Below are 13,868 nucleotides of genomic sequence, written 5' to 3' on the forward strand. Positions count from 1 at the left end.
TCCGCCCCGCCCCGCCGCGCCGCGGGAAGGCGGAAGGGTTTCGGGGCGGCCCCGCTCCTCCGACTGCGAGGGCAGGGTCCGGGGTCTTGGCGTGGTGCCGCCGGCACCTCCGCTTCTGAGGGAGGCCCGCACCGGGAGCCGCCATGGCCGCCGCCCTCCGCTGCGCCCTCTGCGGCTGCCTCCTCCTCTGCGGTGAGTCCGGCGGGGGGGCCCGGGGCCACTAGAGGCGGCCGGCTTGCCTCCTTCTCCTCCTCCTTCCTTCTCCTCCTCCTTCTCCGGGGCAGCGCTGCCCGCGAAGCCGGGGCCGGGGGGCGCAGTAAGATGGCTGCTCCGCGCCGGGACGGGCCGAGCGACACCGACAGCCTGTCGGGGGGCCCGGGGCGGGGGGGTGCCGGGGCCCGGCGGGGCGCCCCGCTGGCGGGGGCACAGCTCTCCCGCCCCTCCCGCCCAAGGCCGTATCCGCGCTGAGGGACTGGAACACTCCTTTTCTGTTTTGGGCGCCCGGGCACCTGCCGGCGCGGTGACCCCGAGCCGTGGGGGCGTGGGCGCGGCTGCGCCGGCCGGGCTTCTACCGCTGCGGCCTCGGCGACGGCGCCCGGAGGGCGGCCGCTTAAACTGGCCCGGGCTATTCGTTGCCCAGAAGAGGCCGTATCTTAAGACCGTGATGCGAGCTGCGTGCAAACCTTTCATTTACAACGTGCAAAACCACAGGAATATTTTCGCATCTCTTTGGGTCCACAGCGCTGAGTGAAAAACTTTACCTGGAGGCTTTTCGAGTAGGAAACGCTGTCAGGGAAGCGAGCCTTCAAAGGCATCGTGCTTTCTACTGGGAATTTACAAACCTACCTCAGACCTTTGGAGGGAGCTTCCTCAAAGCGCGGGCGGGAGAGGAGAAATCAGATGCCTCGTACTAGCCCGATTTTTTTTTTTTCAGCCATGTTGTTCACGCTGAGTCTTTGCAGTCTGTTACCTGCACCCATCTCCTTAGTGTTCTGCATACCTGGGATTTGGCAGGTAGGAGAAGGTGCGGGAGCAGGAGGCCAGAGGTGTCTGCAAAGGGACACGGGACAAGAGGAAATGGCCTCAAGCTGTGTCAGGGGAGGTTTAGATCGGATATTAGGAAAAATGTCTTCACTGAAAGAACAGTCAGGCATTGGCACAGGCTGCCCAGGGAGGTGGTGGAGTCACCATCCCTGGAGATGTTCAAAACACGTGTAGATGCGGCACTTCAGGGCATGGTTTAGGAGCCATGGGGGTGTTGGGTTGGCAGTTGGATTTGATGATCTTAGAGGTCTTTTCCAACTTTAATCATTCTATGATTCTGTGATTCTACAGCCTGTGCACAGGCAGACATCCCTGGAGGCCAGTGCCCAAGGCGGGTACCAGTGAGGGCACGTACACACAGGGACGCCATCTGTCAAGGAAGTCCGGGTGCAGGGGAGCAAGCAGCTTCTGCTTTTGTGGTGCAAAGTGTGCTTGAGTTGATTTGCTGGGTGTGAGGGTAACATTGTAGCAACTGAGCTGTGAAATAGTGATTATGCAGGCAGGGTTTAGACTTACAACTCTTGTCTGCTAAGGGTGGGTAACCAGCACGTTCATTTCATGTGTTTATGCATCAACTCATCAACTATAGACATATAAACTAGGTTATTTATCTTAGAACATATGTCATTAGGTTTTACTCCTGTGACATTTAAGCACCAATCTGATCTGGCAGGGTTTGTTTGCAGTAACGGGCCAAAATCTTTTCTATTTTAGCTTCAATAACAATGGTTATTTTAAAATAATTAAATCGTATTAGTAATGGACTGTTAATCGATACTACTTTAGGGTTTCACTTATTCAGTTTCAATAAAGCAAAATAATTGTGTTTTCATCACTGGTGAAGAGTGCCAATTAATGATACATTTATCTGCATGGTATATTTAATAACTCTCTTGCCTTCGAAGGTACTTCTTGTTTATCTCTGCCTTTCAAAATGGTGGCTTAATAACAGAATGAGTAAAACATTTTAAATGGCAATGTTAATCCATGCAGTGATGATATAAGCGTGCCTATGGTGGGTTTTTTAATTACTTCAGTCTTATACCCAGGTCTACGTAGAAAGACTGGTTTTGCTTCTCTTCAGGAAAAAAGAAAACAACAACCCAACAATCCACACAGCCATATTATTTCCATAGTGCCACTAGACCACTATTAAAAAATTTTATATGACAATCTCAGTGAGAGTTCATGCATGTAGCCTAATGGGCCCCAAGACTTAGGCAATAACAAGTCAGTCATGCATAACAAATGATGATATCATAAAGACTGTACTTACTGGAAATCATTGATGATGGGTAATTTGTTTTTCTTGTGTAAGCTCAGGAGTTAATTATATTAAAGTCTGCTTTAAAAAAAGTCTCTGAGGCAAGGAAGAGAGAGAAGGCTGTATTTGGATGACTGAGAAGTCGCTGGAGGAACACATGGGATCTCATCACCGTGTACCAGTACTTAAGGGGTAGCTACAAAGACGACGGAGACTCCCTTTTTACAAGGAGTCACGTGGAGAGGACAAGGGGGAATGGACACAAGTTGCTCTTGGGGAGATTCCAACTGGACACGAGAGGGAAATTTTTCACAGTGAGGGCAGTCACCCATTGGAATAATCTCCCCAGGGAAGTGGTTGACTCGGCCACGTTGGACACTTTCAAGATTCAGCTGGACAGGGTGCTGGGCCATCTTGTCTAGACTGTGCTCTTCCTAGGAAGGTTGGACTAGATGATCCCTGGGGTCCCTTCCGACCTGGGATTCCGTAAACACATACTAAAATGTTTGTTTGTTTTTGATTGCTCCCGCAGTATCTGGAATAGTGCCAAAACCCCAAAACGCAAGAATTATGTCAGTTAATTTTCGTAGCATTTTTCAGTGGGATGCACCTAAGTTTTACAAAGGGAATATAAGTTACACTGTCCAATCTAAGAGGTAAGTCTGCGGGAGTTGTTCTTTCTTTAATTCATTCACATTTTACAGCTGCGTGTGTTTGTGATTTGTTTCCTTTTTTTACAGGAAGATCAGTAGCTGTCCCTTTTTTTTAGCCTGTGAGAGGCTTATCTTCTGAGCTAAATAACAGGGCAAAGGCACTGTCTATTCACACCCAAGGCAGCTTTGTACATACTTCTTTTGGAAACAGAAACATATTTTAACATTGGCTATTATTAGTGGGGTGTGTGTTTTTCCCTCTGTCATGTAGCTGTTACCTGCGATTCAAGAGACTAGTCCTGCTGAGTGTTAGGACCTTATCTGATCTTTCACTCAGCAGCGTTTTGTGCTCTGCCACCAATGCAGCCAGCTTGCCTGCGCCCTTAGCGGAAATGCCCAATGAACTGCAGGCTGGTGTCTCATCCGTTCAGTGCCTTAAACTGAGGACACATTTTCTGAGGTCTCCTTTTGTCAGTTTTGGTGGGTTGTTTTAGCTTTGATTTGGTTTTGCCACTCTGTCCTTCTGAGTTGGTCTTTCCTGTTGGGAAAGTGGTCTCTGCGGTTGTACCGAGGAAGACGGCCGCTTCCCCAGCCCAGCGGTGGGCTCCCTGCCTGCCTCCACGCTTGACAAGGAACCACGTCATGGGCCAGAGGTCTCGCATTCCTGCTGAAGGTCGAATTCTTTGGCCAAGATAGGGTAGGATGTTAAGCGGAGATAATGGCACCCACAGGCAGCTGCCTGCTGGGGAGAAATCTCCAAACTGAGGGTATGGGCCACCTTAGTCAGAAGGTGGCTTTTCAGGGTTCTGGTAGCAATTACCTGTTGGTCACTACATTCCTAGGTGGGGTTTTGATGCAAAACAGAAAGAATATAATTTATTATATGGTTCCCAGTCAGTTGTCAGGCTCTGTTTTCTCTGGCTTTTCCTTATATGCATATCTTAAAGACGGTTCTGCACAAAGTCCGAGTTAGACGGCAAAGCCATGCATAGTGATATTGTCTTAATATTTGCAGACTTGCCTGATAACTACTGTCTGTTGAATCAAGTTCTGTAACCACTGTTAAGAAAGGGGCATCCTTTCTTAAGGATGAATCATAATTTTAAGGACTGAATCATAATTTTAATCCCTAACTTTGTCATGGATTTATAGATGCATATGAAACGCTTAGTGTGTGTGCACACACTAGTAATGAAGTTTCTTATACATTGGATTTATTTTTTTCTTGTTCATGAGTCATAATTGGTTGTATTAAAGAAGAGATGTGCTACTTTTCCAGTTAACTGAGAGGAAAGACGTTTAGTCAGTTATAATTTACCCATCATATGCATTTTTTTTCTCTTCCATACAGCAACGTTTTCCATGGAGGCACATATGAAAAAGAGATCACAAACCTGAGACTCACAGAATGTGATGTCTCTTTTCTGTCTGCATATGGAGACTATATTTTACAGGTCAGAGCGGAGTCAGAAAATAACCATTCAGACTGGGCAACCGTCAGATTTAAGCCTATGGACGACAGTAAGCCTTTTCCTAATCTTCCACAAAAAATATTGTCTGCTATTAATGCACCTTTACAACTTGTCTCCATAAGAAAAGCGATAGCATGCAGGTCATTTTTAAATTTAATTATATTGAACTATAAAATTTTAGTTGCAACACTTTCATTATTTGAAGGCAGAAGTTGCTGTCAGAAAGCATGGTAGGTTCACTGTTATAGTAGATGTTAGTATTGGTAGTTGAAACATCTTTTAAGTAGGTTTTTTAAAAAAAAAACTCCCTCGCCCACGCATAGAATAAGGCTTTGCTTAGTTTTTTTCAGCCAGGGAGAGCTTTTCTTCAGGAATTCAGACTTCCTGTATATGTAAATAAGTTCAACTCCTTTCTTCATTGCTATGTCAGGCAAAAAGCTTTCTTTTTTTTTTAATTTAAAAGATTCACAGTGAAAGATTAATTTTTAGTCAAGAAGTCTTCATCACACAACATCGTCATTCTCTTAGTAACGCTTTTCAGTTCTCTGTGAGAGATGGTTAGACATTGCCTTGCATTAGAGTGCACAGCAGAGGTGTTAATCATGTTGCTGTCACCTGAGCTTAGGAATGAGGGAGTGTTTTTTACCAATGAGTGTCCTTTATTTTGTACGTTTTTACACCACTCGTAAGCAAAAATGAAATTATTTTAGATTATGTAGTTAATGTTACCCAAGGCTTTTATTCTCCTCACAGCTGTTAACACAAAACCTGCAGGAAGCTTCTGTTACACCTCATCTTTGAGCAAAAACTTTAAAAAATAATTTTCTTTCTTGTTCTGCCTTCATTTGCTTGAATTTCATCATTCTGTTCCTTGGATTTCAGCGTGTAATTTTACAGTTTACAGCCTTGTCTTTCAGAATGCTTTTCTTGATGATCTCTCGACAAAAGCATAGTCTTGATATAATTTAATCTGCCTAGAATAGAAGCACTGAAACATACCACAGAAAAAAATTACAACATTGCAGTTATAAATTACAACCAAAAAAAAGTGTAATACAAAAAGTATGGGTGGACTTTCAGAGCAGAGAGCAAGCGTGTAAATCATTAACAGAATTGTAGTTTGACATATATTTGAAAGAGTGTATGGCCTTCAGAGCAGGCTTGGCTTTGGGAAAGGAGCTTATTCCTGAACGGGGAAAATATGGATATAAAACTACCTGGAAAGAAAGACATGGGAGTACTGGCCAACTGGCCAAATCGCTGAGGAGGACATGAGGATTTTTAATGTTGTCATAGCTGATATGAGCAGGGCATCATGGTAAAAATATCTGGTATTCCTTTCTGTGTTCTTATTTCTGCTAGTGCTTTTGTTAAGAAATTCCACACTGTATTGTTGGAGTACCCTAAGTAAACCAGAGTGACCAAGACCCTCCTCACTTTTTTTTTTCTTGCAAGTTCAACAACATATTAACGAGCATTACATGAATGCATGGTCATTTTATTTTTAATTAAAGAAACACGTATTTCTAGAAGAATGCAAAACTATCTGTATACCAAGCTCTTCCTTTCTTAGACACTTTATAGTGTGGCTGTAGCCAGGCAGAATTGTAGTGGAGGCAGCCAAGGCAGAGTTGTTTGTTGGAATTACAGGAGACTTTAATGAAGAGCTCATTGCAGACATAATGTAGTTGATAACTAAGCTACTCAAGAGTTAATTTAGGTAGTGGCACAGAAACGTACGGACAAGCCATTTTCAAAATACAAGGACAAAATAGTCAAAGGAGCTCAATCTTTAAGATGTGCAGAAATAATTCAAATGTTTCAGTTTTTCAAAGTGATCACAGTGAAAGAAACATTAAAATACTTTGCTAGAGGGTCTCCTCAGAACAGGCAGATGTTGCAACAGCTTGGCCCAGAAGGAGAAGTGAGTAGTAACCTGTAGAAATAGTCCTTCCTCTCCCAGGAGTCACCACAGGTGGCAAAAGAGAACTGAGTATGAGAATTTAATGTATGAGAAATGTAGTCTGCAAAAATATCCGTTATTTGACTGCAAAAATAAATCCCTTTCGAGACCAGTTCTATAAGGAAAGGATTTATTTATGCCTGACCCATGAAAGGAAATTACTTTCTTTTAATGGATAAAATTATTTGAAGCATGAATTGTGATAGGTTGCATAAAAATGTCAAATTGAAAACCATGTGACACTGAATCGCATTCCTTCTTCTCTTCCATCGTGCTAATATATAGCAGTTGTTGGGCCACCTCTTATAAAAGTGAAGTCTGAGTCTGGGTACCTGCATGTGGATTTCATAGGCCCTTTTGCTGAACATGAACATGACAGGTGGCCTCTAAAGCACTATTACGGCTCATGGAATTACAGAATACTGTACTGGAAAGAAGGCAGCGATACAGAGGTAAAGTCTGCTTCCTGCATGTTGTGACACCATGACTTTGATATATGCTATTCTTGGTAAAATGCCATACTGATGAAGTTCTGAAAGCTAACAGTATTGAAGTAAAAATGTATCTCTACTATTTACAGCATAATAAAGTCTAGTCACTACAACTGGTATTCAGGGCAAATGGCAGATAGCTGTGTCATTAAACAGTAGCATGGATATAATGGCTATAATTTGCTCTTCCCATAATTAGAAATAACTGCTACGTTATGAGAGTTTATTCCCTCAGTTGATTTATTTGTGATGCCGTCTCTGTATTTCACACATACAAAACTTAGAAGCTGTAACATCAGCAGTATCTGTGATCATGGCAATAAGCTAATGTAGATTCAAATCGCATGTCATTCAAGTATTTGTCATCTTCATGGGACTCTGGATGTTGAACACCACCATGGCTGGGGCCTTATGTTAACTGTGGTCACCTTCACCTCTTCAATTTCTGTCAGCTGTAATTTGCTTTCTTCCTCTCCTGGACAGCCTCTTCCACAGACAGATCTGGTACTCAGCTCAAAAGACTTCTCCATACAAAATGCATGGAGAAAGATCATAAATAATATAATAATCATAGGGTCATGAGTTCTATTACAGGAAAAAAGGAAGCCCTTTACTGAAAGGTATCAGTCACAGTATAATTAGTGCTGTGTACATCTGTACAATTTTCGTATAATAGGACTCCACTATATATAATTCTGATTTGTATTTGTTAGCTTGCAAAATTCTTTGGCATTCAATTCCAGAAAATGAGGGGTCATCGTTCCCAAAAAACAGATTGGTTTTCAATTCCCAAACTAAAAGAAATGAAGGTATTTGTAAGAGAAATAGTGTGGCCAGCAGGAGCAGGGCAGTGATTGTGCCCCTGTACTCGGCACTGGTGAGGCCATGCCTTGATTACGCTGTTCAGTTTTGCGCCCCTCACTATAAGGACATCGAGGTGCTGGAGCATGTCCAAAGAAGGGCCACGAAGCTGGTGAAGGGTCTGGAGCACAGGTCTTACGAGGAGCAGCTGAGGGAACTGGGGTTGTTTAGCCTGGAGAAGAGGAGGCTGAGGGGAGACCTTATCGCTCTCTACAACTACATGAAAGGAGGTTGTAGAGAGGCAGGTGTCAGTCTCTTCTCCCAAGTCACTAGTGATAGGATGAGAGGAAATGGCCTCCAGTTGTGCCAGGGGAGGTTTAGATTGGATATGAGGAAAAAATTCTTCATCAAAAGGGTTGTCAAACATTGGAATAGGCTGCCCAGGGAAGTGGTTGAGTCACCATCCCTGGAGGTATTTAAATATGTGTAGATGTGGTGCTTGGGGACATGGTTTAGTGGTGGACTCGGCAGTGCTAGATTAACAGTTAGACTCAATGATCTTAAGGGTCTTTTCCAACCTAAATGATTCAAGGATTCTATAAATTTCCATAGGGATCAAAGAAGCAAAAGGCATAGACTATGTAACTTCATAGGCTGTATTTTGAAGTGGATCCTTGCCCAAAATGTTGAAACCTAGCTATAGAGTCTTCTTACCCTTGGGAAAGAATCTGTTGCTACATAATGGGGCATGTTGTAGGGATTCCTATACTCTGCAGGGACTGTATGGTTACAGGGACGTAACCAACCATGCCTCTAAACAGAAAGTTGCATCTTCTGTCAGTCATGTAATAGCTTCCACAAGACTTTTTCTTTCTCTGCCTTTCGCTTTCTTAGGTCCAGATCATCCATCCTACTTGCTCCATCTCAAATTAAATGATGTTTTTCTATGACAGCACTCTTAGCTGATCTCATTTAGTTAGGCAGTTATTTCTCTCTGCAAGCAGATCTCGTTTATCATATGTCTGTAGGTCTCTTCAGCCTAGAACTTCATTAATGCTGCTAGAAGTAGCCAGAAAGTCAGCAGTGTGAGTGGTCTCACACTCTTGACAACAGGTGAAATCAATGTCAAGTTATCAGTTACGTGACACAGGTAGGGCACTTCATTCTACCTTTAAAAGCCTTATTCATATGGCAGCTATAATTGCTTGGATTTGTCCTGCTAAATGTGATTTTAATTACTTAGCTAGTCCATTCACTGGACCAGTGCTCTTCAGATTTTTTGTATTCTTCTCTGTTACTAGGTAACTCATGTAGATACTAAACATAACTCTGAAATATTATCTCAGTTGGAGCCGTGGACAATATATTGTATTCAAGTGCAAGCAGTTATCCCTGACTGGAACAAAACAGGGGAACTGAGCAGAGAGCTTTGTGAGCAGACAACCCACAACGGTAATACCTGGTGCATCACAATGGGACATGCGCTGTAGGGAACTAGGAAATGTGCAAAGCCGTTCAAAATGAAAATCGGTGTAATGTGTAAACCTTCCAAAAATGGATGTCTTTGTTACTTTAGTATTGTTTGCTGGTTAATGCCTGTGCATCTTTGGAGCAGAGGAGTTGGAAACGAAGTGAAAACTATAAGCAATATAGCACCAATGGCATGATGCTTTACTTTGCTGAAGAGGCCTGAAAATCAGAGTTAAATGGAGCATAGGCTCTTCACTAATCATACTGTGTGCCTGAATTTCTTTTACCATTAGCTGTATTCATTATCCTGTGAAAGCCTTTGTTCCATATATCTGTAACTGAGAAAGAAATTGGACCCTGTGGTGCAGTCTGCTTCATCTGTAGCGATATTGCCAGTCCGTCATGAGACTAGGCCATGATGTGCTTTCTCTCTGACACACAGCAGTTATTAATAATATAAATAATTATATAAACAATTCTTTTGTCTCAACGCTTTCCTTTTCATTTTGAAAATAGTTAAGTACCAAAGCACTTTCCTTTTCCAGCTGTGCCACCTTAGCTGCAGTCTGTAGAGTCCAGCAATAACCACCACACGGTGTGACCCTGTCGTCTTAGCAGGGAACTTTATGTCGCTAGTTAAAAGAAAGGACAGAGTCCTAGATACTGTCTTTTTCACAGGAATAATGTGTATTTCAAGTAACTTACACCCTTGGATAACTTGTGGGAAATCAGAGACACAAGTTGATGAGGAAGCCATCTGGGGGAAGCCTGGGAAGGCTTCAGGTCTCACATGTTTTTTCTCATAAAATGTTTCCTCATATATTTTTCCCACATGTATATTACTTGCATGCACTGCAGTTGAACTGCAGGTGCATTTTGGTGGTGGTGTTGCTTGCTAGTTCGTGGCTAGAAGAGTTCTTAGCAAGCGTAGGTTGGTTTAAAACACTTATACAGTGATGTATGGATACATCTTTATTCCCATTGCCTGTTGTGAAATCCCCCTGCATGACATAATTTTTTTAAAGGCTCAGTAGTTCAGAATTTTATAGAGTTTTGCCCCCTGCTGTCTTTACTTTGCTGCCATTTTTACAGATTTCTTTAAGAGAGAAGTGGCAGTCTATACTCTGGTAGTGTTATGTGTCAACTCCTACACTTGTGAAACACCAGAAAGTGTACAGTAGCTTTTTACATATCACTTTGTGGGTGGTTCGTTGGTCTTTTTTCCTTTAATCATTTGGTTAGTATTGCATGTAAAGTCACCAGTATATGTAACTGCAAATGTGTAAACAGGATGGCTTGTAAGCTGACTTTAGTGAGAACTTCCTCAGCCTATCCAGACTAAAAATTTGAGCTAAGAGGTATTTTGCATCTGGAAACAATTACTTATGTCTGCAGTTACAATTTTGTAATAGTTTGGGTTTGGGTGGTTTGGTGTTGTTTTTTTTTTTAATTCCATAGAGAAAGTGATAATTTGGAAAGAATATATTCAGAAATTAATAATCAGAGATTTTTTTTTTCTTATCTCTTGCAGGTGTAATTCCTGTGTGGATAATTGTGACCATTCTAATAGGATCAACATTGGTTGTTGTAATATTTGTTCCTGCTTGTTTCTTCTCCTTTTTGTATCTATATCGACTCACCAAACGTGTTTTCTGCCCTTCATATCTTTTCCCACAACACTTGAGAGAGGTTTGTTTTCCACCTAACACAACTAAAATCAGCCTTTTCCAGCAGAACCGCCTGCCTTTCAAAGGCTCTCTGCAAAACCTTTAGAGCTTCTTTTATTTTGCCTTCTTTCATTTGCACCTGATTGCCAGCCGTCTGTAAATCACAGACTATTCTGAGCAGGTTTTAGACTATGCGGAGCAATGCTGGTTATCTGTTGTTATATAGTTATTGTGTATGGTTAAACTCAACTCACTCTTCTGCCAAACATAAGAAGCCATTAAAATAAGCATAAATGATGAAGTCACGAACTTTGGAAAAAGCTGACAAAGGAAGGTACTTTTCAGTGTGAGAAAGGTGGTGGAAGTTAGTTCATTTCATATTTAAATTCTGGCATTATAAGGTCATAAATTTTGCATTAATGTTACCTCATTTTTTGTCATGTTTTGTGGCGCTGCATAGACGTAAGTAAGAAGCAGTGAAATAAGACTTCCTTTTGAAGTATACTGATGTATAACGAACTCTAAAATACTGTCATTCTGAATTGTTCTGCACAGAATGGTCCAAAATATTTAAAAGCTGAACAACTTAAAAATTTGGCATAGACTTTTAACCCGAAAGCAACTGCCTAACTTGTAATATGAAGCTCTAGATGGCTTAGAAACAGGATGTTTTCTTTTGTTCTGAATTGAGAGAATAACAGGTGTTAACCTTCAATTCCTCATTTTAGGTAGTGAACAACTATTTGTCTTCACTATCTCATTTTAGACTTAAAATTGGACGTTTGTTCTTCTGAAACAAAGTCCTTTTGCAAATACAATACTGAGTTTTAACTTAAGAACGCAGTGAAATCTGAAAGTTCAAGATGAAACAAGAGCAATGAATGTTAGCCATTACTGGGGGGGGAATACCGCTGGCTGACCCTGTTACCCCTATAGCAACTTTGAAAGGCTGTATCAGAATCTCCTCCAAGAAACAAGGCTATACAGAGTGTTACGTGGGCTAAAGTTAGCAACCTGTACTCTTCTGAGTTTTCTGCAGTTTCTCTGGGTCTTTCATTTTGACTCATTTAGAGTTCCGCAGACTAAGGCTTTGCAGCTGACCTAGCAGTCTGTCTTGTGCTTCAAGTTGAGCGCATGCTCAGCACACAGTAGTTTGCTGAACCTGGAGCTCAGCTGTTGGGAAGGTAGCATTCCTCTGATCACCACAGGATATGGCCAAATTTCATTTTGCTCATAGGTTTCTCACAGGAAAAGGAGAATTTTCATTTTGTGCTAGTGGGTTATAGTGCTTAATCACAATAATCAAAGGTCAGTCATGCTTACCTAAAATGATACTTATCAAAGGCAGTGGTTTCCCTACATGAACATCTGAGATTGCAGGTTACTGACAGAACATTTCAAATCACAGTTTGCTAGGAAAAGGTCTAATAGTAATAATATTAGTATTTACTTTTGGAATTACCGTGAACTGGACTCCTGAAAGAGCAGTTTGTTTCTTACGTAAAATGCACTAAAGTAATAGACAGGTCACAGAACAAAATGGAGTTGTACTCCTCCAGCCACTACCAATAAAATGAACTGCCACTTCAGCTGCCAAAATGAGTGGTTGACATGTTATTACTGTGTTGAGTAGGTGTGCTGTTCTTGTGCTGACATTCAAAACAGAGTCAGGACATCCTGTGAAGTCCATGTTGATTCTTGAGGCCAGTTCCATGTTATCAGTAGAACAGGGAGTGGGAGGAAGTTGTGATATTTCGGTACTAAAATTAAGTCATCTCTCTCTCACTGACTGCATAGCCCTGCAAATCTCCCTCCTTCTCCTTTACTTGACTAAATGGTTATGGTTTATGTTGACATTTAAAGTGTCACTATTTGATGTCTGAGCAGAGAGCTCCCTGAGAAGGCAGGAACAATTCACATCTTTAGGAGCTATTTGACAAATCTGTGTGCAAACTCCTTCACCTACAGTCATGTCACCGTTTTTTGGTTTTGTTTCCAAACAAAACCTAGGTATTTTATTTTTTTAAGAAGGTTTATATTTCAAAGAAGTCGCTAACCCCTGGCATATCTTCTTGCAAATAAAGGCACTTCCAACTTGCTTCCAAATCTTGCACAGGATGCTTAAGCTAGCAGAGAGGTTATGACATTGTTGCCACTCTAGGACTTCTAAGGTTTGAGAAGGCCAACCAATGTGTGGAAAACAATATAGAATGTATTTCTAAGCAAACAGGATAGTATGGCTGGTGCAGCCTAATTCTCATTTCCTCTTTCCTTCACAGTTTTTGAGCAAGTCTCCCAGTGGGTCACAGTTTTTTTCTCCTCTCCCACAAGAAGAGCATGTTTTTTACGACAAGTTAACTGTCATTTCAGAAGAATACAAAAACCAAAGCGATGAGACAGGGGATGAGGCCAGCAAGACAACAGAGCACCTTCAGGACTCTGAACAAGAAGATTCTGATTCAAGAACAGTGCCAGCCTCAGAAAAGGCTTAAATGCACTCCTCATAGGTCACTCGGACCAAAAGAAAAGCCAATGTGCTGTTGAGTTTATCTTCTTATTGCTGAATTCTTAAGACAGTAAAAATTCGTAGATGATGATGTGTACACAGACTTTTGACAGACTTTTTTTTTTTTTCAAGTACAAGAAACTTGAATATAAATGAGAAATTAAATGATACATAATTTTTGCCACTGTTTGGAGTGGCTCACTGTTAAGTTGTAGCAATACCTAGGACTGTATTATGACATTAATTTAAAAAGCAAATATCATAGATCTAATACTAGTTAATTTAACTGTGATGGACTATTTATTGCAAAAGCTACTCAAAATGACATATACTATAAGATTAGTAAAAGAAAATACTATTTTATAAAGAAAGACCCGATCTAACTTTTTTTAAATGAGAAATTGTGTGTATTTCTTAAGGATATCCCTGGTGGCATAATCTTTCTCTTGAATATTTTTCTACCTGATGCAAAATTGTAAAGTTACTATGATGGTATGAACTTGACGTGAATAAACCAAACACAAATATTTAGTGCGT

General features: G+C 41.5%; 1 protein-coding gene across 2 annotated transcripts; it reads left to right on the forward strand.

Annotated features, from left to right (window-relative positions):
* Positions 1 to 18: 18 nt before the first annotated feature.
* On the forward strand, positions 19 to 13,868 carry IL10RB (interleukin 10 receptor subunit beta). Of its 2 annotated transcripts, none has more exons than XM_064470901.1 (7): positions 19 to 192; positions 2,841 to 2,964; positions 4,313 to 4,482; positions 6,682 to 6,848; positions 8,990 to 9,140; positions 10,690 to 10,847; positions 13,105 to 13,868. In XM_064470901.1, the coding sequence occupies exons 1-7, from the start codon at positions 144 to 146 to the stop codon at positions 13,315 to 13,317; spliced, it is 1,032 nt and encodes a 343-aa protein (XP_064326971.1). In that variant the 5' UTR covers positions 19 to 143; the 3' UTR covers positions 13,318 to 13,868. The 2 variants fall into 2 exon arrangements, with proteins under 2 accessions (XP_064326971.1, XP_064326980.1); XM_064470910.1 differs by lacking the exon at positions 19 to 192 and adding an exon at positions 652 to 1,014.

The sequence above is a fragment of the Phalacrocorax carbo genome, chromosome 1 (genome assembly GCF_963921805.1).
Source record: "Phalacrocorax carbo chromosome 1, bPhaCar2.1, whole genome shotgun sequence".
Lineage (NCBI taxonomy): Eukaryota > Metazoa > Chordata > Aves > Suliformes > Phalacrocoracidae > Phalacrocorax > Phalacrocorax carbo.

What these genes read in the sequence shown, in the direction of transcription:
- IL10RB (XM_064470901.1), top strand. Translation starts at nt 144, where the DNA reads ATGGCCGCCGCCCTCCGCTGCGCCCTCTGCGGCTGCCTCCTCCTCTGC. An exon ending in CGGCTGCCTCCTCCTCTGCG is followed by an intron (nt 193 to 2,840) that starts GTGAGTCCGGCG and finishes TTGCTCCCGCAG; the next exon opens with TATCTGGAATAGTGCCAAAA. An exon ending in TACACTGTCCAATCTAAGAG is followed by an intron (nt 2,965 to 4,312) that starts GTAAGTCTGCGG and finishes TCTTCCATACAG; the next exon opens with CAACGTTTTCCATGGAGGCA.